Source organism: Ranitomeya variabilis, chromosome 1 (genome assembly GCF_051348905.1).
Source record: "Ranitomeya variabilis isolate aRanVar5 chromosome 1, aRanVar5.hap1, whole genome shotgun sequence".
Taxonomy (NCBI): domain Eukaryota; kingdom Metazoa; phylum Chordata; class Amphibia; order Anura; family Dendrobatidae; genus Ranitomeya; species Ranitomeya variabilis.
Window position 1 is genome coordinate 495,115,298 of NC_135232.1, and position 24,217 is coordinate 495,139,514.

The 24,217-nt window shown below is 43.7% G+C and overlaps 1 protein-coding gene across 1 annotated transcript in view; it reads left to right on the forward strand.

Annotated features, from left to right (window-relative positions):
- Window positions 1-24,217, forward strand: part of LOC143794290 (ciliary microtubule inner protein 2B-like) — a 143,309-nt gene that overhangs the window by 74,758 nt on the left and 44,334 nt on the right. Inside the window, exons 3-4 of the mRNA XM_077280956.1 lie at window positions 12,620-12,843; window positions 23,198-23,387. Coding sequence (XP_077137071.1) covers window positions 12,620-12,843; window positions 23,198-23,387 — 414 coding nt within the window. The remainder of the gene's footprint in view (window positions 1-12,619; window positions 12,844-23,197; window positions 23,388-24,217) is intronic.

Here is a 24,217-nt window from a genome sequence, read left to right on the forward strand (position 1 = left end):
AACACAAAAAACCAGCTCATAGGGCAGTGGTAACTGGGCTGACTGTATATCTAATCCTAGCACCACAAATAGCAGCAGCCGGGGAACGTGCCTACGTTGGTTCTAGACGTCTCGCGCCAGCCGGAGAACTAACTAACCCTGGAAGGGAAAAGATAGACCTTTCTTGCCTCCAGAGAAAAGACCCCAAAAGTTGGATACAAGCCCCCAACAAATAATAACGGTGAGGTAAGAAGAAAAGACAAACATAAGAATGAACTAGGTATTTAGCAAAGAGAGGCCCACTGACTAATAGCAGAATATAGTAAGATGACTTATACGGTCAGCAAAAACCCTATCAAAATTTCCACGCTGGATATTCAAGAACCCCCGAACCGTCTAACGGCCCGGGGGGAGAATACCAGCCCCCTAGAGCTTCCAGCAAAATCAGGAATCACATTTAGTACAAGCTGGACAAAAAATAAGAGCAATGCAAATAACCAAAAGACAAGGAAGCAGGACATAGCTTAATTTTGCAAGAACCCGGACCAGCAGACAGGAGCAAACAGAAAGAACTGATTACAACGATGCCAGGCACCAGACTGAGAATTCAGGAAGTTCATATAGCAACACCCCTGGACTAACGACCCAGGTGGTTGCCAAACTGAGGAAAGACAATCCCAGAGTCATATCACTAGTGACCACAAGAGGGAGCCAAAAAAGTCTAATTCACAACAGTACCCCCCCTTTAAGGAGGGGTCACCGAACCCTCACCAAGACCACCAGGGCGATCAGGATGAGCAGCGTGAAAGGCACGAACTAAATCGGCCGCATGCACATCAGAGGCAACCACCCAGGAATTATCCTCCTGACCATAGCCCTTCCACTTGACCAGATACTGAAGCCTCCGCCTGGAGAGACGAGAATCCAAGATCTTCTCCACCACGTACTCCAACTCGCCCTCAACCAACACCGGAGCAGGAGGCTCAACAGAAGGAACCACAGGTACAACGTACCGCCGCAACAAAGACCTATGGAACACGTTGTGAATGGCAAACGACACCGGAAGATCCAAGCGAAAGGACACAGGATTAAGGATTTCCAATATCTTGTAAGGACCGATGAAGCGAGGCTTAAATTTAGGAGAGGAGACCTTCATAGGAACAAATCGAGAAGACAGCCATACCAAATCCCCAACACGAAGTCGGGGACCCACACCGCGGCGGCGGTTGGCAAAACGCTGAGCCTTCTCCTGTGACAACTTTAAGTTGTCCACCACATGATTCCAAATCTGCTGCAACCTATCCACCACAGAATCTACCCCAGGACAGTCAGAAGGCTCCACATGTCCCGAGGAAAAACGAGGATGGAAACCAGAGTTGCAGAAAAATGGCGAAACCAAAGTAGCGGAACTAGCCCGATTATTAAGGGCAAACTCAGCCAACGGCAAGAAGGTCACCCAATCATCCTGATCTGCAGAAACAAAACACCTCAAATAAGCCTCCAGAGTCTGATTAGTTCGTTCCGTTTGTCCATTAGTCTGAGGATGAAAGGCAGATGAAAACGACAAATCAATGCCCATCTTAGCACAAAAGGATCGCCAGAACCTGGAAACAAACTGGGATCCTCTGTCAGACACGATATTCTCAGGAATGCCGTGTAAACGAACCACATTCTGAAAGAACAAAGGAACCAGATCGGAAGAGGAAGGCAGCTTAGGCAAAGATACCAAATGGACCATCTTGGAAAAGTGATCACATACCACCCAGATGACAGACATGCCCTGAGACACCGGAAGATCTGAAATGAAATCCATGGAAATGTGTGTCCAAGGCCTCTTCGGGACAGGCGAGGGCAAGAGCAACCCGCTGGCACGAGAACAGCAAGGCTTAGCTCGAGCACAAGTCCCACAGGACTGCACAAATGACCGCACATCCCGTGACAAGGAAGGCCACCAAAAGGACCTAGCCACCAAATCTCTGGTGCCAAAAATTCCCGGATGCCCTGCCAACACCGAGGAATGAACCTCGGAAATGACTCTGCTGGTCCACTTAACAGGAACAAGCAGTCTGTCAGGTGGACAAGAGTCAGGTCTACCAGCCTGAAATCTCTGCAACACACGTCGCAAATCCGGAGAAATGGCTGACAAGATTACTCCCTCTTTAAGAATACCAACTGGTTCTGCGACTCCAGGAGAGTCAGGCACAAAACTCCTTGAAAGAGCATCAGCCTTCACATTCTTTGAACCTGGTAAATACGAGACCACAAAGTCAAAACGGGAGAAAAACAATGACCAACGGGCCTGTCTAGGATTCAGGCGTTTAGCAGACTCGAGATACATCAGATTTTTGTGGTCAGTCAAGACCACCACACGATGCTTAGCACCCTCGAGCCAATGACGCCACTCCTCAAATGCCCACTTCATGGCCAGCAACTCCCGATTGCCAACATCATAATTCCGCTCAGCAGGCGAAAACTTCCTAGAGAAAAAAGCACATGGTCTCATTACAGAGCAACCAGGGCCTCTCTGCGACAAAACAGCCCCTGCCCCAATCTCAGAAGCATCCACTTCAACCTGAAAGGGAAGTGAGACATCAGGCTGGCACAAAACAGGCGCTGAACTAAACCGGCGCTTCAACTCTTGGAAAGCCTCCACGGCTGCAGGAGCCCAGTTAGCAACATCAGAACCTTTCTTGGTCATATCCGTCAAAGGTTTAACAATGCTAGAAAAATTAGCGATAAAACGACGGTAGAAGTAAGCAAAACCCAAGAACTTCTGAAGACTCTTAACTGACGTGGGTTGAGTCCAATCATGAATAGCTCGGACCTTGACTGGGTCCATCTCCACCGCAGAAGGGGAAAAAATAAAACCCAAAAAGGGAACCTTCTGTACTCCAAAGAGACACTTTGAGCCCTTAACAAACAAAGCATTCTCACGCAAAACCTGAAACACCATCCTGACCTGCTCTAAATGCGAGTCCCAATCATCAGAAAAAACCAGAATATCATCCAGATAAACAATCATAAATTTATCCAGATACTTCCGGAAAATATCATGCATAAAGGACTGAAACACTGAAGGAGAATTAGAGAGCCCAAAAGGCATCACCAAGTACTCAAAATGACCTTCGGGCGTATTAAATGCAGTTTTCCATTCATCTCCCTGCTTAATGTGCACAAGGTTGTACGCACCACGAAGATCTATCTTGGTGAACCACTTGGCACCTTTAATCCGGGCAAACAAGTCCGACAACAGAGGCAAAGGATACTGAAATTTAACAGTGATTTTATTCAGAAGCCGATAGTCAATACAAGGTCTCAAAGATCCGTCCTTCTTGGCCACAAAAAAGAATCCCGCACCAAGAGGGGAAGAGGATGGACGGATATGCCCCTTCTCCAGAGATTCCTTGATATACGAACGCATTGCGGTATGCTCAGGTACAGACAGATTAAATAGTCTTCGCTTAGGAAATTTACTACCTGGAATCAAATCTATAGCGCAGTCACAGTCCCTATGAGGAGGCAGAGCACTGGACCTGGACTCGCTGAATACATCCTGAAAATCAGACAAATATTCAGGAACTTCCGAAGGAGTAGAGGAAGCAATAGACACCGGCGGGGAATCACCATGAATTCCCTGACAGCCCCAACTTGACACCGACATTGCCTTCCAATCTAAGACTGGATTATGGGTCTGTAACCATGGTAGACCCAAAATGACCAAATCAGAACCCCCGAACCGTCTAACGGCCCGGGGGGAGAATACCAGCCCCCTAGAGCTTCCAGCAAAATCAGGAATCACATTTAGTACAAGCTGGACAAAAAATAAGAGCAATGCAAATAACCAAAAGACAAGGAAGCAGGACTTAGCTTAATTTTGCAAGAACCCGGACCAGCAGACAGGAGCAAACAGAAAGAACTGATTACAACGATGCCAGGCACCAGACTGAGAATTCAGGAAGTTCATATAGCAACACCCCTGGACTAACGACCCAGGTGGTTGCCAAACTGAGGAAAGACAATCCCAGAGTCATATCACTAGTGACCACAAGAGGGAGCCAAAAAAGTCTAATTCACAACAGAATGCCCAGTCTTGAGGGTCGCCATGCAACAAAGAAATAATAATTTTTACTTGCTGAATGGGGTCACCAGAGGAGCGGGGTTTCAAAGCAAGAAACAGTTTACAATTATTTTTGAAATTCAGAAACAGATCTATCCCCAGAAAACAAATCAGGAATTGGAATTCTAGGCTCTAACATCGGATTCTGAACTACATAATCTTGAATGCTTTGTACCCTTGCAGTGAGATGATCCACACAAGAGGACAGACCTTGAATATCCATATCTACACCTGAGTCCTGAACCACCCAGAGGTTAAGGGGAAAAGAGAGACAAAACACACTGCAAAGAAAACAAAATGGGTTCAGAACTTCTCTTATCCCTCTTTTGAGATGCATTAACACTTTATGGGCCAGCTGTACTGTTATGGACCTGGTGGTTAGGAGCACCCGAAATGACCTGATGAGTAAACTCAAAATCGGGACTAGCTCTGGGGAAGTGGGAACTCTGCTGACCGCAAACCCTACTCCTATCACACACACTAGAAATAGCCGTGGAGCGTACCTAACTCTCCCTAGACGCCTCTTCACAGCCTAAGAGCTAACTACACCTAAACATAGAAATAGAAGCCTTACCTTGCCTCAGAGAAATTCCCCAAAGGTAAAGGCAGACCCCCACATATATTGACTTGTGAGTTAAGAGGAAAGTCACAAACACAGGAATGAAACAGGTTTTAGCAAAGGAGGCCAGATTTCACTAAATAGTCAGAGGATAGAAAAGGGAACTATGCGGTCAGCACAAAAGACTACAAAAAACCACACAGAGTAAGCAAAAAGACTCCCCACACCGACTCACGGTGTGGAGGTGCCACTCTGCACCCCAGAGCTTCCAGCTAGCAAAGGAATATCATGATAGCAAGCCGGACTAGAAATAGCAGTACTAAGAAATATATTCAGGAAGCAGTAACAACAAATGAACTAGCAAAGACTTAGCTTCTGCTGGAGTAGACAGGTCCTCAGAGAAAGCCAAGAGAGATCTGAACCATTACTGGAACATTGACAGCTGGCATGAAGTAACGATCTGAGTGGAGTTAAATAGGAAGCCAGCAGAAATAAACGAGAGCAGCTGATAAAGCCAACCTCAGTGACCAGCAGTTCCGCTCGAAGCCACCAGAGGGAGTCCAAGAGCAGAACTAACCAAAGTACCATTCATGACCACAGGAGGGAGTCCGAGAACGGAATTCACAACAGTGACCACAGGGGTGTCTTCTTCAGTGTTCTTTTGCTTCCCATCATGCTCCTCTGCTTGCAACAATGCTTGTGGAGGTGGTCCAGGGTGCAAGGCTGTGTTGTGATCCGTGCTGCTGCATTCGGCACATTTCACGCTAGCTTCACAGTTCCTGGCGAGATGAGAGGTTGTGGCACAGCACTTGAAACAGATGTTGTCTTCCTTGAGGAAACCTTTGTGATCCTCCAGAGACTTCTCCCTGAAGGACAGTGTAGAGGACACTGCTTACTGACATTTTGAGGTTTGTTCTCTTCTGGAGGGGGCTTACTTGTATTGTGAGGAGGACCTGTGGAAACAATATTAGTTTTGTGGAATGCAACAGGTGTCTTACTGGGTTTCACACCAGGGGCAGTGGAACATGCCAGAGTGAAGTAAAAACTAGGGTCATTTCTGATCCTAGCTTGTTGGGTGACAAATTCCACAAATACAATAAAAGGAGGGAATGGTACATTATGAGTTTGCTTATACCGTGAACCATGTGTAACCCACTTTTCTTGTAAGTTGTAAGGGAGTTTCTGTACTACAGTATTGGTTTGAGACCCCTAGCAGTGTCTAAGAATGCCAATCAGGGCAAGTGACCTTCCTTCTGGGCAACCTGTAACTCTATCAATAAATCACTCAATTCTCTAAGCTTCTGTTAACCTTTAGGCCCTGTCTTAGGGAAATCATCAATTCTTTTGTATAAAGCATTCTCTATGACTTCTATGGACCCATAGCATTCATCAAGTGTTTCCCACACTTTACGTAGACCTATGCGTGGATACTTTATATTAATGCCTCTTAGTCTTTTGGCATGCTCGACCGACTCACTTCCGGGCCACTTTACCAGCAGACCTAATTTGTCGCTACTAGAAAGGTCCAGTCCCTGAATGGTGTTCTGGAATGAGGCACGCCATGATCTATAGTTTTCGGCTGTATCAGTGAACTTTACAAGGCCTTTAGTAACCAGTTCTCGGTGGTCAAAGAACTTTGCAAAGTCCATGGTGGCTTGGTCAGTGCTGGTATGAGCCGGTGTGTTATAGTCATGTCTAATGTGTGGTGTACCACCATACCTGTGAGATGCTCCAGGCTTTGGATAGTCTGCTTAGTACCTTTTTGGTGAAGGTGTCTATTTAAGGCGGGACGGGAGCTGTACCTTCTGATCAGTGGAATGGTAGCTGTGGTCGACATCTCTATACTGGGCGTCCTCTTGTCTATAGTAGCGAAGTTCGGGTTTGGATCGCTGGTAATCAGCATAGGCTGGTCGATGTAGTGTGTCAGGGCTGTCATCCATGTCAGAATGTTGATGGACGTACTCTGCTCCAAGAACGTTGCTGCGTCTCTCATCATCAGGATCCTCCATAGCTTCCAAGTTCTCTGCCTTAGCTATTGCAGCTGCTGTCTCTTTGTCTGCTGCAAGTCTTTCTAGAGACGCTCGCAGGCGCGCACTCTCCTTTTCTTTCTCTGCCTGCAAACGTGCGGTTTCGGCTTCTTGTTCTGCTTCATGTTCTGCTTGTCTCATCTTTAGATGCATCTCTTGTTCGGTGAAAGAGGACCTCACTTTGGCCGCTTCAGCTTCGGCACGAGCAACAGCAGCAAGCTCTTTTATTGATGACTTGTTAGAGCCTGCTTGTGACCTCGTTTTGAGCGAAGATGTATCGCGTCGAGACATTGTGCCCTTAGCTGCGTACTACTGAGTGTTTCGGCGGGAAACTGAGTCTTTGTGCGGGTGAGCTTCCGCTCGGCGGGAATGGCGTAGCACTTCTTTGTGGGCTTCGTTCTGCGGCTGTATGGCGGCTGCTGTGATACCCGTATGTGGAGCAGTGTGGGTGTGAGCGGTCCCGTACAGTCTGATCAACTACAGCCTGTGACCGGCTATTAGTTTCACTGAAGGGCTAATCTGCTCTTACTGGGTCCTGGGTTCTATTCCCTGCGGCAGTATGGCGGCTGCTGTAATACCCATATGCGGAGAAGTTTGGATGGTAGCGGTCCCATACAGTCTGTGTAATCATCGCGTGCGACCGGCGGTCAGTTTTTACTGTTGCCTGGACTCTTGTTTCCTGCAGCTGTAAGGCGGCTGCTGTTACACCCGTATGCGGTGCAGTCTGGGTGGTAGCGGTCCCGTACAGCCTGTACAACCACCACCTGCAGCCAGCGGTTCCGTTTTTACTGTTGCCTGGACTCTTGTTCCCCGCGGCTGTATGGCGGATGCTGTAATACCTGTATGCAGAGCAGTTTGGGTGGTAGCGGTCCCATACCATCTGTGTAACCACCAACTGCAGCCAGCGGTCCCGTTTTTACTGTTCTGCCTTCCTCCACGTATGATGCTGTGTGGATTCTAGCATATGGCTAAACCTTCATCCATTGCCTCAGTAAACAGACTGTATAGGTTCTTAAGTCTATATTTATTGAGATGTGAACGATGAACAACAATAGTAGATGATATTGTGAGATATTCAATATAATGGATGATCAGGTAAAAATTACAAAGGAAATAACAGTGCATCAGTACTCGGCACATTACAGCATGTTACAAGATGCAATAACATGAATAACAGAGATTAGAGAGCTAACACTGAACACAGGATAAGACAGATACACAGTTATCATGGCTATCTTAGGGCAAGTTCAGGTTGTCAGCATTGTATTTCTTTATATAAGCAAACATCTATCTGCATACAGAGAAACAGCAATATGAAATAAAGCACAACATGCCTAACTACACACTCTGCTATACAGTGGCTGCATAACTGTTGTAACATAACACACACATGTAAGTACATTTGTGCCTCACCGGAATCCGCTTATCAAGAGCAATGATCTGCAGGAAGAGAGAGCCAGGAACATGTGTGTAAAGGTACCGTCACATTAAGCGACGCTGCAGCGATAGCGACAGCGATGTCGATCGCTGCAGCGTCGCTGTTTGGTCGCTGGAGAGCTGTCACACAGACCGCTCTCCAGCGACCAACGATGCCGAGGTCCCCGGGTAACCAGGGTAAACATCGGGTTACTAAGCGCAGGGCCGTGCTTAGTAACCCGATGTTTACCCTGGTTACCAGCGTAAAAGTTAAAAAAACAAACAGCACATACTCACCAGCGCGTCCCCCAGCCTCTGCTTCCTGACACTGACTGAGCTCCGGCCCTAACAGCACAGCGGTGACGTCACCGCTGTGCTTTCACTTTCAGTTTAGGGCCGGCGCTCAGTCAGTGTCAGGAAGCAGAGGCTGGGGGACGCGCTGGTGAGTATGTGCTGTTTGTTTTTTTAACTTTTACGCTGGTAACCAGGGTAAACATCGGGTTACTAAGCGCGGCCCTGCGCTTAGTAACCCGATGTTTACCCTGGTTACCAGTGTAAAATATCGCTGGTATCCTTGCTTTTGCTGTCAAACACGGCGATACACGGCGACCTAGCGACCAAATAAAGTGCAGACCTTCTAGCAGCGACCAGCAATTTCACAGCGGGATCCAGATCGCTGCTGCGTGTCAAATACAGCGATATCGCTATCCAGGTCGCTGCAACGTCACGGATCGCTGGCGATATCGCCTAGTGTGACGGTACCTTAAGACTCAAGGTCGGGGGGAAAATGGCTACTTTTGCCCGGGAAACCAGGGGGCAGTTCTAGTCAGAACACAGACTTAAAGCGATAAGCTCCTGGATAGAGAACAGGATAAATGTGTACCTAATGACCTCTAATGGTGACAACTGGTACTACATTGTGAATTAACTTGCTGCACATTAATGATCAGAACAGCCGAGCTGTGCCGTTTTGGTGCTTTTTTTCTCTCTTGACCTTCTATGTGGAGCATAAAAAACACATGTAAAAGAACTGCAGTTACTTTATTAAGTGTAGAATCAAAGCTATTCCATAATATAAAAAACACTTTAAAAATACGGCTTCACTTCTGTACTAAAAACACATCAATAAAAGGGGAAAAGGCACAAATAAAATGCAGCAATAATCAGAGAATATTGTGAGTCATCAGTCAGGGCTGTGGGGTACTCGGTACCGGGTCCATTACTTAAAGGGATGTGTCACGGTGGCAGCGACCTGGTCCGTTGCCCTGGGCGCCCATGTTAAAAGCATAGTCTTTAAAGGGGTTTTTGAAATCAGGAAAGTTCGTGAAGCCACCTGTGGTTCTCGGTCGGAGGTGACCGACGCTGCTTAAAGGGGTCCTCTGGGGGCGATGGTGCTGCAGCAAAGATGCTGTCGCTTCCCACAGCTGAAGCGGTGTCCCCAGGGCTCCCAGTGTATTTGGCAGGGATGGTGAATGCCGCAAATAATTGGAGGACACGGGGTTGCAGTCTTTACCTGGTTTACTGAGAACTGTCTCAGTCCAAGTTACTGGTAACAGGTGTAGCTGGAGTCCAGGCAGCCTGAAGACAGGTGGAAATCCCCTTGACAGGTCAGTTTGGGAGCCTTCCACTATTCGCTGGTCTGTGGTCCCTTGCTGCCTGTAGCTCTCTAACAAGGCCCTCTTTCTTCCCTGTCCGAAGACAGTGACGTTGAGGTGTCCGGAGCTGCGGCCAGCGAAGAGAGGTGAGTATTTCATTTTTTTCAATGCTTGGAGCAATATATCGGTCTCCTTCTGTATGGAGCATTATATGGGGCCCATCATATACTGAATCATTATATGTGGCCCATTATGTATGGAGCATTATGTGAGGCTCATTTTGTATGGAGCATTATATGGGTCCCATTATATATGAAGCCTTATATGGGTCCCATTATATGTGGAGCAATATATGGGGCCAATCATATACTGTATGGAGCAATATATTGGGTTCATTATGTATGGAGCAATATATGGGGCTCATTATGTATGCAGAAATATATGTGGTCCATTATTCTGTATGAAGCATTATATGGGGTCCATTATTCTGTATGGAGTATTATATGGGGTCCATTATACTGTATGGAGCAATGTGTGGGCTCATTATACTGTTTGGAGAATTATATGGCACTCATTAGACTGTATGGAGCAATATTTGGGGCTCATTATACTGTTTGGAGAATTATGTGGGGCTCATTATACTGTGTGGAGAATTATATTGGGTCCAGTATTCTGTATGGAGCAATATACAATGGGGGAAATAAGTATTTGATCCCTTGCAGATTTTGTAAGATTGCCCATTAACAAATACATGAACAGTCTATAATTTAAAGGGTAGGTTAATTTTAACATTGAGAGATAGAAAATCAAAAATAGAGTCCAGAAAATCACATTGTATGCATTTGCATTTTGCAGTGAGAAATAAATATTTGATCCCTCTGGAAAACAAGACTTAATACTTGGTGGCAAAACCCTTGTTGGCAAGCACAGCAGTCAGACATTTTTTGTAGTTGATGATGAGGTTTGCGCACATGTCAGGAGGAATTTTGGTCCACTCCTCTTTGCAGATCATCTCTAAATCATTAAGATTTTGAAGCTGTCTCTTGGCAACTCGGAGTTTCCACTCCCTCCATCAGTTTTGTATGGGATTAAGGTTTGGACTGGCTATGCCACTCCATGACCTTAATGTGCTTCTTTTTGAGCCACTCCTTTATTGCCTTGACTCTATGTTTTGGGTCATTGTCTTGCTGGAAGATCCAACCACGGCCCATTTTTAATGTCCTGGCGGAGGGAAGGAGGTTGTCACTCAGTATTTTACGGTACATGGCTCCATCCATTCTCCCATTGATGCAGTGAAGTAGTCCTGTGTCTTTAGCTGAGAACCCCCCCCAAAACATGTTTCCACCTCCATGCTTGACAGTGGGGACGGTGTTCTCTGGGTCACAGGCAGCATTTCTCTTCCTCCAAACACGGCGAGTTGAGTTAATGCATCAATTTTTGTCTCATCTGACCACAGCACCTTCTCGCAATTACTCACAGAATCATCCAGGTGTTCATTGGCAAACTTCAGAGCAGGGGACCTTGCGGGCGCTGCAGTATTTTAAACCTTTACGGCGTAATGTGTTACCAATGGTTTTCTTGGTGACTGTGGTCCCAGCTGCCTTGATCTCTCACCTTCCTTTTGACCAAGGATACTCCACGAGATGAGATTTTGCATGGTGCCCCAGATTGATGTCGATTGACAGTCATTTTGTATTTATTCCATTTTCTTACTATTGCACCAACAGTTGTCTCGTTCTCACCCAGCATCTTACTTATGGTTTTTCAGCCCATTCCAGCTTTGTGCAGGTCTATGATCTTGTTCATGACATCTTCAGAAAGCTCTTTGGTCTTGCCCATGTTGTAGAGGTTAGAGTCTGACTGATTAATTGAGTCTGTGGACAGGCGTCTTTTATAAAGGTGACTATGTAAGACAGCTGTCTTTAATGTAGGTAACAAGTTGATTATGAGCATCTATTTGGTATGTAGGAGCCAGAACTCTTAATGGTTTGTAGGAGATCAAATACTTATTTCTCACTGCAAAATGCAAATAAATGTATATAATTTATACAATGTGATTTTCTGGATTTTATTGTTGATATTCTATCTCTTAATGTTAAAATTAACATCCCTTACAATTATAGCCTGTACATGTCTTTGTTAGTGGACAAACTTACAAAATCAGCAAGGGATCAAATACTTATTTCCCCCACTGTATGGGGCTCATTATTCTGTATGGAGCATGATGTAGCGCCCATAATACTGTATGAAGCAATATATGGGGCTCATTATACTGTAAGGAGCAATATATGGGGCTCATTATACTGTATGGAGCAATATATGGGGTTCATAGTTGTGCTGAGATATTTATATTGTTCTTGTTTCAGTGCTTAATCCAAACTTTGGAAGTTTTTTTTGTTAATAAATCTAATGTGCAATAGGGCTACCTAGGAAATCTTCACAATAAAACCGCTAACATTTAAACCTTTTAATCACTTCTCATACTGATATGACCTATGTCGGGTACAGGCGAATGAAGGAGACTCAGTATACAGACAGTACAAGCCGGTGTGGTCAATGAATGTCTGCAGTATTGATGTGCACTGCAGCCTGTAAATCATAGGAGCAGTGACAAAGATCAGATGCTAGATCAAGGGAAGGTGACTACTAGCTCAGTATATTATTTTATATACTGAAGAAAAAGCTTTGAAACTGGAAAATCCCTTTAAGTTTTGATGCACACTCCCAAGGTCATCCTGGTGCATAACCCAGACAGTCCCTAAATGTGATGTGAACGATATATTTTACGAATGAAGGGACCTTTTTGTTCCAAACCCTGCAATTATCTTTTTTTTCAGTTAGTTAATAAAGGTATTACATCATGAATACAGAAAACTCAGAGGCATCCTAAATAGAAATAATATAATTTGGTATTTCCCTCTTTCAGTTCAAGAATATTTTCATCCATCAAGTGGGAAGTATCTGTTCACTCAAAGAAAACACACTTATGATGGAAATCCTCAGACCTCATCTGCAATAAAAGCCATAGAGGAAATAAAGTATGAGCTGAGCACCCCTGTAAAGTGTGCGTCGTCTGAAATAAACAGATGGGCATCCCTGAGAGGCAGTACTTCAAGGGAGAGGTCAAAGTCTTATGGAAGAACTGAACAGGTTTGTTCTTGCATTATTTCATGCGGTATGCAATATTATATGCATTTATTCTTATAAAACAAAATTATTATAATATTTTAAATTACAGCTATAAATTACAGCTATGCGTTACACTATTTGTAGATTTTCTGCCAGGATAGAAAAAATTAATATTACACTTTGTAATGCATGCTAGAAGAATGATCCTCTGTAGTGAGACAACTAGATCTAAAAGGATGAAATATCAGAGTACATTTGGTCCACCAAAGAAATTGATTCTGAGATTGCATTTCTTATTCAAATAATAGGAGGAGTGTGTCCTTAAGAGTCATTGAGGTGATTTCTCATTCACTTAGAAAGGGGGATTGGAATCGGCTACTAGACCAGAATGAAAACCAATGAATTTTCCTCTTTGAATCTGTTGAACTTGAAGGGTTGATAATAACCAGCCAAGGTAAAGCAGACAACTGGGCTTTTATTCTTAGGCTGGGAAGATCTATGGATATTTGGTCCTCCCAGCCTAAGGATAGCAGCCTACAGCCACCCCAGAAAAGGCGTATCCATTAGATTCGCTATTTCTGGTTCTTTGCCTGGCTTTTCCCCCTTGCCCTGATGCATTGGCAAGCGGGTAATATTTTAGGGTTGATGTCAGCTGTGCAATGTCCGATGACATCAAGCTCAGGGATTTGCAATGGAGAGGTGTCTATTAGAGATAGGCAGATACCTGGATGTTTGGGTCTGGCGGGTTTGGTCAAACAGTTATAAAAAGTTTGAGTTTAGGCACCAGAACAGTACCCAAACTCGAACCCCATTCACTTGAATGGGGGGCCTGAACATCTAGTGTTTTTTGTGCTGTCATGTGCATGACAGCACGTCAAACACAGCTTCTGATCGGTGGTGAAATCATCCCCACCGGCCAGAGAGCTCCGGTTCCCACGCTGTCAAAAGACAGCATGAGCGCTCAGCTGTGATCAGAGGTATAAAGTTTACCTCCGGTCACTGGTGTCAGCTGATGGGACAACTGCACCCATCATCTGACACCTGCTGCCGCTAATAACAGAAAGAGCAGGAGCAGCAGAAGGGAGTATTCATCAGCCGCTCCTGTGCTGTAAATAAATAATAAAAAAAACACGATGAGGGTTCCCCTGTATTTTCATTTACCAGCCAGGCAAAACTCATAGCTGGAGGCTGCAACCCTCAGCTGTCAGCTTCAGTAGGGTTAGTTATCAAGAATAGAGGGGTCCCAACAATGTAATTTTTAATTATTTAAATAAATAATTTTAAAAAATGACGTGGGATCCCCCCCATTTTTGACAACCAGCCTTGCTAAAGCAGACAGCTGGATGGATGCTGGTATTCTCAGGCTGGTAAGGGGCCATGGATATTGGCCCCCAGCATAAAAATAGCAGCCTGCAGCTGCCCAGAAAAGGCACATCTATTAGATGCACCAATTTTGGCACTTTGTCGGGCTCTTCCTACTTGCCCTGTAGTGGTGGCAAGTGGGGTTCATATTTTTGGGGTTGATGTCACCTTTGTATTGTCAGGTGACATCAAGCCCACGGCTTAGTAATGGAGAGGCGTCTGTAAGACACCAATCCATTACTAATCCTACAGTTGTATTGTAAAAAAAAGACACAGCCAGAATAAAGACCTTTATTAGAAATAAAATAAAACACAGTTTTAAATGTAAAAATAACAAACACAGTTATACTCACCTAACTCCTAATTCCACCGAAGCCCTCGTTCTCCTGTAATAAAACTAAATAAAAAAACAACAACAATATCCCTCACCTCTCCGTCATTCTGTCCCACGCCGTAATCCATGTCTGGGGAAAAAACAGTTTTCAACCTGGACGGTGCCAAAATGGGACCGTCCAGGCTGAGAACCAGTGGTGACTGAACTGCTGAGAGCGCAGCCTCAGTGACTAGCGGTGACATCATCGAGGTTACCTCCGGTCACTGAGGCTCCGTTCCCAGCTGGGCTGAATTGCTGTGACCTCAGTGACATCTCCGCTAGCACAGTTAGAGATGAATACTCCCATCCGCCACTCCTGCTCTCGCTGTTAATAACAGCAGCAGGTGTCGGATGATGGGAGCAGTTGTGCCATCAGCTGACACCAGTGACCGGAGGTAAACTTTATACTTCCCATCACAGCTGAATGGTAACCGCAGCTCTCTGACCGACGGGGATGGTTTCACTGCCGATCAGAAGCAGTGTTTGCCATTCTGTCATGCACATGACAGCGTGACAAACACCTGGTGTAAGGGCAGCCGAACTCAAACAGTGACACAGACCTTCTGATGAAGTCCGTGTTCGGTGTCCGTGCTCAAACAGTAGGTGTTCGGTACGGACACTGAACTTTACTGTTCGGGTTTGCTCATCTCTATCATTACTGATGTCACCGCTCAGCACTGCATCCGGATGTAGCAGAGTCAGGGATCGTTGTGGGACATGGGATGAATTCATGGCGGACCCCTTTGTATTATTCTGTTTTTTAGTTAATAAATGGGTAAAAGAGGGACCACTTAGAATTTGCTCAACTCGAAGGGTTGAATGAACAACTTACGTCCAGTTGTTTCCTTTAATGTCCTTTCTCTTCCACCCTCCTTTGCATCTCCCTCCCCTCCTTCCCTATCATGACATCCTTGATGCTGATACAGTTGAACATGCAATGAGGGTGGGAAGGCTCAATGTTGGCAGTGGAATTAGCCCCCCGACTCAGGGGCAGTATGGTCTGTGTACTATTTCTGGGCATTATGCCTTGTTGATTTATGCAAAGTTGTTAAAATGTCAGTGACTTAGAAACAATACTGGCCACATACTTGAGTTGAAAATTGTTCAAACTTGCCGATTTCTGGAAGACCGGAGAACACATTTATTATTATTATTATTATTATTATTATTATTATTATTATTATCCACTAAACTCCTCTAGTGGCATGCAAACAAGCAATGTGTTTATTGCCTTTAACTTGTGATTTTAGATTTGTGATTTTAAATAAATTCTTCAACTTATGAAAAAGTAAAACTGGTAGAGTACAATGAACTAGCAACATCAATGGGTTCTACCAGTAACAATGGGACCAAATTTTGCAAACATACTGTCACAAGAAGCAGAATTTCCTACACTGCAGGATGCACCACTTGATTGTTAAACACTCACTGTATTTCTTTTATCTGTTTGTCACCAGAAACCATCTTTACTTTTCAATGTCATCCTGTATCCTGCTAAATTCTGGTGAGCTAAAGGATCCTTGATGATGTTATCTAGGCATGGGTGAACCTGAACAGTAAAGTTTGGAGTCCATACCTAGCGTCCATGCACAGACCCTGAACAAGGACTTCCCCTGGATGTCCATGTTACTGTTCAGGTTCGGAAGCCCAAACAAAGTTTGTTGAAAGGCTGTAGCGCAATCAACAAACTTTTCTGGTGTGAGCACTTTTGGCTCTATTGGCAGGCACAATATGTAGAAGAAAAAAAAGATGTGGGGTCCTCTCAATTTTTGATAACATGCACAGGTAAAACAGATAGCTGCTGGCTGGCTGGTTTATCTTGGCTGGTTATCAAAAAAGAGAGTCCCCAACAACATTTTTTTATTATTTAAACAAATAAAGAAAAACTGCATAGATTCCCCTTATTTTTTTATAACCAGCCAAGGTAGACCATACAGCCGGGGGCTGGTGTGCTCAGGCTGTGAAGATCCATGGATATTTGGCCCTCCCAGCCTAAATATAGCAGCTCACAGCCACTCCAGAAAAGGTGCATCCATTAGATGCACCAATTCTTGTTCTTTGCCTGGATCTTCCCGCTTGACCTGGTGCATTGGCAAGCTGGGTAATATTTAGGATTGATGTCTGCTGTGCAATGTCCGATGACATCAAGCCCAAAAATGGAGAGGTGTCTATCATTACTGATGTCACCACTCAGCACTGCATTGGGATGTATCAGATTCAGGGATTATCGTGTGACATGGGATGGAATAAGGCACACCCCTTTGTATTATTTCATTTTTTAAAGTTAATAAATGGGTAAAAGAAGATTGAGGACTTTTGTGCGTGTTTTACTTTTGACTATGTGGTTATTATTGGAGGTGTATTATAGATACCTCTCCATTACTAACTCCTGGGCTTGATATCAGCGGACATTACAAAGCTGATATCAACTGCAAACCCATTAATTTGCTTGTCAACGCACCAGGGCAAGCAGGAAGACCCAATGCTAAGCATCAGAACTGGTGCATCTAATGGATGCACTATTTCTGGGGCAGCTGAGTGCTGGTGTTATTAGTCTGAGAGATGGCCAATATCCATGGCCTTCCCAGCTTATTGATATCAGCCTGCAGCTGTCTTCTTATACTTTTCTGGTTATAAAGAATAGGGTTTCCCCCTTTCTAATAACCAGGAAAAGCTACACAGACAGCTGTGAGCTAATATTAATAGCCTTCCGAAGCTACATGTTTGTTGCCTCTTCACCAGCGCTCAGCTGTCTGCTTTCTCTCAGCTGGGTGTTAAAAATAAGGGGGACTCCAGGTCATGTGATAGTACCACCAGCAGTGTCACAGAACATCTCCACACCATCCCATGGAAGTATTCAGCGTTCCATCCCCCAAACCTTTGAGACAAAGAGGAAACATCCCCCTAACCACCCACGAGCCATGGTCCTGAATGACAGGATTTAAGTCAGCTGCGAAATGACAACTGACATAGATTCCAGAGGTTAATGGGGCGGCTTCTATCGGACAACCCCATTACTAATCCAGTAAGTGAATAGTTAAAAAACACACACAAATACTTTATTTGAATAAAGATACCCCCCACACTCCTTCGTTCACCAATTTATTATCAAAACTGAATAAATAAATGTAAAAAGACAACATGGTGTCCCCCCATTTTTGATAACCAGCCATGTTAAAGCAGATAATGGGGGTATCTTATAGACACTTCTCCATTACTAAAGTCTGGACTTGATGTCAGCAGACATTACACAGTTGATATCAACCCCAAAACCATTACCCCACTTGCCAATAAACCAGGGCAAGCGGAAGAGCCCAGGCTAAGAGTCAGAATTGGCACATCTAATGGTTGCACCATTTCTGGGGTGGCTGAGGACTAGTGTTAGTTTGAAAGGGGGCCAAATATACATAGCCCCTTTCCAGCCTATAATATCATCCTGCGGCTGTCTACTTAGCCTCTGTTCATTATTAAAAATAGAGGGGACGCCTTGTCATTTTTTGGTGATCATCCCTTTTTAACCCCTTCCTTCCTTCCTTCCCATATCGCAGCTGACATCCGGCACTATGTGCCAGGAGCGGTCACGGACCGCCCCCGGCACATTAACCCCCGGCACACCGCGATCAAACATGATCGCGGTGTACCGGCGGTATAGGGAAGCATCACGCAGGGAGGGGGCTCCCTGCGGGCTTCCCTGAGACCCCCGGAGCAACGCGATGTGATCGCGTTGCTCTGAGGGTCTCCTACCTCCCTCCTCGCCGCAGGTCCCGGATCCAAGATGGCCGCGGCATCCGGGTCCTGCAGGGAGGGAGGTGGCTTACCGAGTGTCTGCTCAGAGCAGACACTTGGTAAGCCTGCAGCCCTGCACAGCAGATCGCAGATCTGGCAGAGTGCTATGCACACTGCCAGATCAATGATCTGTGATGTCCCCCCCTGGGACAAAGTAAAAAAGTTTAAAAAAAATTCCCCACATGTGTAAAAAAATAAATAAAAAAAATATCCTAAATAAAGAAAAAAAATATATATATTATTCCCATAAATACATTTCTTTTGCTAAATAAAATAAAAAAAACAATAAAAGTACACATATTTAGTATCACCGCGTCCGTAACGACCCAACCTATAAAACTGCTCCACTAGTTAACCCCTTCAGTAAACACCGTAAGAAAAAAAAAAAAAAAACGAGGCAAAAAACAACGCTTTATTATCATACCGCCGAACAAAAAGTGGAATAACACGCGATCAAAAAGACTAAAATAACCATGATACCGCTGAAAACGTCATCTTGTCCCGCAAAAAACGAGCCACCATACAGCATCATCAGCAAAAAAATAAAAAAGTTATAGTCCTGAGAATAAAGCGATACCAAAATAATTATTTTTTCTATAAAATAGTTTTTATCGTTTAAAAGCGCCAAAACATAAAAAATGATATAAATGAGGTATCGCTGTAATCGTACTGACCCGAAGAATAAAACTGCTTTATCAATTTTACCAAACGCGGAACGGTATAAACGCCTCCCCCAAAAGAAATTCATGAATAGCTGGTTTTTGATCACTCTGCCTCACAAAAATCGGAATAAAAAGCGATCAAAAAACGTCACGTGTCCGAAAATATTACCAATAAAAACGTCAACTCGTCCCACAAAAAACAAGATCTCACATGACTCAGTGGACTCAAATATGGAAAAATTACAGCTCTCAAAATGTGGTAACGCAAAAAATATTTTTTGCAATGAAAAGCGTCTTTCAGTGTGTGACGGCTGCCAATCATAAAAATCCGCTAAAAAAAACGCTATAAAAGTAAATCAAACCCCCCTTCATCACTCCCTTAGTTAGGGAAAAATTAAAAAATTAAAAAATGTATTTATTTCCATTTTCCCATTAGGGTTAGGGTTAGGGCTAGAGTTAGGACTAGAGTTAGGACTAGAGTTAGGGCTAGGGTTAGAGCTAGGGTTAGGGCTAGGGTTAGGGTTAGGGCAAGGGTTAGGGCTAGGGTTAGGGTTGGGGCTAGGGTTGGGGCTAGAGTTAGGGTTAGGGCTAGGGTTGGGCTAGGGTTAGGGCTAGGGTTAGGGCTAGGGTTGGGGCTAGGGTTAGGGCTAGGGCTAGTGTTACGGCTAGTGTTAGGGCTAGTGATAGGGCTAGGGTTATTGCTTGGGTTAGGGTTAGGGCTAGGGTTGGGGCTAGGGTTGGGGCTACAGTTAGGGTTGGGGCTAAAGATAGGGTTAGGGTTTGGATTACATTTACGGTTGGGAATAGGGTTGGGTGTGTCTGGGTTAAAGGAGTGGTTAGGGTTACTGTTGGGATTAGGGTAAGGGGTGTGCTTGGATTAGGGTTTCAGTTATAATTGGGGGGTTTCCACTGTTTGGGCACATCAGGGGCTCTCCAAACGGGACATGGCATCCGATCTGAATTCCAGCCAATTCTGCGTTGAAAAAGGAAAACAGTGCTCCTTCCCTTCAGAGCTCTCCCCTGTGCCCAAACAGGGGTTTATCCCAACATATGGGGTATCAGCATACTCAGGACAAATTGGACATCATCTTTTGGGGTCCAAGTTCTCCTGCTACCCTTGGGAAAATACAAAACTGAGGGCCAAAAAATAAGTTTTGTGGGAAAAAAAAGATTTTTTATTTTCACGGCTCTGCGTTGTAAACTGTAGTGAAACACTTGGGGGTTCAAAGTTCTCACAACACATCTAGATAAGTTCCTTGGGGAGTCTAGTTTCCAATATGGGGTCACTTGTGGGGGGTTTGTACTGTTTGGGTACATCAGGGGCTCTGCAAATGCAGCGTGAAGCCTGCAGACCAATCCATTTAAGTCTGCATTCCAAATGGCGCTCCTTCCCTTCCGAGCTCTGTCATGCGCCCAAACAGTGGTTCCCCCCCACATATGGGGTATCAGCGTACTCAGGACAAACTGGACAACAACTTTTGGGGTCCAATTTATCCTGATACCCTTGTGAAAATACAAAACTGGGGGCTAAAAATCATTTTTGTGGGAAAAAATTATTTTTTATTTTCACGGCTCTGCGTTATAAACTGTAGTGAAACACTTGGGGGTTCAAAGCTCTCAAAACACATCTAGATAAGTTCCTTAGGGGGTCTACTTTCCAAAATGGTGTCACTTGTGGGGGTTTTTAATGTTTAGGCACATCAGGGGCTCTCCAAACGCAACATGGCATCCCATCTTAATTCCAGTCAATTTTGCATTGAAAAGTAAAATAGCGCTCCTTCCCTTCCGAGCTCTGCTATGCGCCCAAACAGTGGTTTACCCCCACATATGGGGTATCGTCGTACTCAGGACACATTGCACAACAACTTTTGTGGTCTAATTTCTTCTCTTACCCTTGGGGAAATAAAAAAATGGGGGCGAAAAGATCATTTTTGTGAAAAAATATGATTTTTTATTTTTACGGCTCTGCATTATAAACTTCTGTGAAGCACTTGTTGGGTCAAAGTGCTCAACACACATCTAGATAAGTTCCTTAAGGGGTCTACTTTCCAAAATGGTGTCACTTGTGGGGGGTTTCAATGTTTAGGCACATCAGGGGCTCTCCAAATGCAACATGGCGTCCCATCTCAATTCCAGTCAATTTTGCATTGAAAAGTCAAATGGCGCTCCTTTCCTTCCGAGCTCTGCCATGCGCCCAAACAGTGGTTTACCCCCACATATGGGGTATCAGCATACTCAAGACAAATTGTACAACAAATTTTGGGGTCTATTTTCTCCTGTTACCCTTGGTAAAATAAAACAAATTGGAGCTGAAATAAATTTTGTGTGAAAAAAAGTTAAATGTTTATTTTTATTTAAACATTCCAAAAATTCCTGTGAAACACCTGAAGGGTTAATAAACTTTTTGAAAGTGGTTTTGAGTACCTTGAGGGGTGCAGTTTTTAGAATGGTGTCACACTTGGGTATTTTCTATCATATAGACCCCTCAAAATTACTTCAAATGAGATGTGGTCCCTAAAAAAAAATGGTGTTGTAAAAATGAGAAATTGCTGGTCAACTTTTAACCCTTATAACTCCGTCACAAAAAAAAATTTTGGTTCCAAAATTGTGCTGATGTAAAGTAGACATGTGGGAAATGTTACTTATTAAGTATTTTGCGTGACATATGTCTGTGATTTAAGGGCATAAAAATTCAAAGTTGGAAAATTGCGACATTTTCTAAATTTTCGCCAAATATTCGTTTTTTTCACAAATAAACGCAAGTTATATCGAAGAAATTTTACCACTATCATGAAGTACAATATGTCATGAGAAAACAATGTCTGAATCGCCAAGATCCGTTGAAGCGTTCCAGAGTTATAACCTCATAAAGGGACAGTGGTCAGAATTGTAAAAATTGGCCCGGTCATTAACGTGCAAACCACCCTTGGGGGTGAAGGGGTTAATAACCATTGAAAGGTAGGCAGACAGCTGTGAGCTGATATTTAATAGACTGCTATGTTCTATGACAAGCAGGAAGAGCCAACACCCCAGGGCAAGCAGGAATAGCTGAGGCTAAGCTCCAGATTTGATATCTAATGAATGCACCATTTCTGGGGTGGCTGAGAGCTGGTGTTATTATTCTGTGATGGGGCCAATATCCATGGCCCCTTCTCAGTCTATTAATATCAGCCATTAGCTGTCTGCTTAGTCTTTGCTAATTATTAGAAATAAGGGGGACCCCACATCAATATTTTGGGGGAGATGGGAAGCCGATGTGTATAAGATTTCACTAACCAAACAAATAGACTTCTCAGTCTATTAATATCAGCCATTAGCTGTCTGCTTAGTCTTTCATAATTATTAGAAATAAGGGGGACCCCACATCAATATTTTGGGGGAGATGGGAAGCCGATGTGTATAAGATTTCACTAACCAAACAAACAAGAGAAGATGGACATGAATAAATGAAAGTAACAATCATACAAAATACACATAATAAACAACAAAGTGGAACATAGGGGAGTTAAAGGAACATAAACAAAAATCCAAGCAACAATCTCCTGAACAAATATCCAAACGTCAACTCCAACCACGAACTACACCTCCAATTCCAAACCAGGCAGTAAGAGCTAGCACTGGCAATTCCTAAGTACCAGAGGCAAGCATATATAGCCGAGGGGAGTGGTTAACAATGAACAACTGAGACAATCCAGGTAGGAAAGCTACAGGAGCTTCAACTGAACAGATTAATTCTTGCACTGCCAACAAGGAAAAAAATCTGCACTGTTTAATAAGATGATGAAGTACTTCTAAACAGTGCGCAGGAGTATGTGAAACCAAACATTGTGATCCTCTAGCTCCTCACTGTCTCGATATCCCCATGACAATGAGTGACACATAGATCTCCATTAACCAGGTAGGAAAAATTGCTCTATAGTGCCTGATTCAGACTATTTCTATGCAACTATGTGATATGTAGAGATAAAAGCAGCAAGAAAAACAACTAGAAATAGACAGACACATGGAATTACATAACTGACCACATAAGAAACCTTTGATTTGTTTTGACTGGAGTGTACTTTTAAATTTGGAAGAATTCTTACACTTTAATATACGATTACAATTTTAGAGCATGAACTCAGAAAATATCTTTTTTTTTCTTATTATCACAGTATCAGTCATGCATATGTTTTTTTTTGGTTTTGCAAAGACAGGTGAAATGTCCGGATTTCCTTCTTACAGAAACGAAAAGATGAAAAATATCTTCAAGGAAGATTTGTCAGAAAAAAATGCTCTCACAAAGCTAACTGATACAAATGTTTATCTACAGAAAAGACAAGGAAAATTAATATACAGAACTAACAGTGGCCTCCTTCCTAACTACTCAGGATACACCCCTGGTACAGTAGTGTTTCTTTTAGAATTAGATCTATTTTGATGGTTTGTAAGTATGGCATCTCTTGTAGGTAATAAGTACTTAAAGTGGATCTGCTAACAGATTTTACATTCCAAAGTGCACACATTATAAACATTTTCCCAATATAGGATGTACAGGTGCTTCTCACAAAATTAGATTATTATCAAAAAGTTAATTTATTTCAGTTCTTCAATACAAAAAGTGAAACTCATGTATTATATAGAGATATTACAGACAGAATGATGTATTTCAAGTGTTTATTTCTGTTAATGTTTATGATTTTGGCTTACAGCCAATGAAAACTCAAAAGTCATTATCTCAGAAAGTTAGAATACTTTATGACAACAGCTTGAAAAATTATTTTAAAATCCAAAATTTTGGCCTACTGAAATGTATATTCAGTAAATGCACTCAATACTTGTTCGGGGCTCCTTTTGCATCAATTACTGCATGAATGCGGTGTGGCATATTCAGACTGTGGCACTGCTGAGGTTTATGGAAGCCAGAGTTGCTTTGATAGCAGCCTTCAGCTCGTCTACATTGTTGGGTCTGGTGTCCCTCATCTTCCCCATACCCCATAGATTCTCTATAGGGTTAAGGTCAGATGAGTTTTATGGCCATTTAAGCACAGTGATACTGTTGTTTTTAAACCATGTATTGGTATTTTTGGCAGTGTGGATAGGTGCCAAGTCTTGCAGGAGAATCAAATTTCCATCTCAAAAAGCTTGTCAGCAGAGGGAATCATGAAGTGCTCTAATATTTCCTGGCAGACGGCTGCATTAACTTTGATCTGGATAAAACACAGTGGACCTT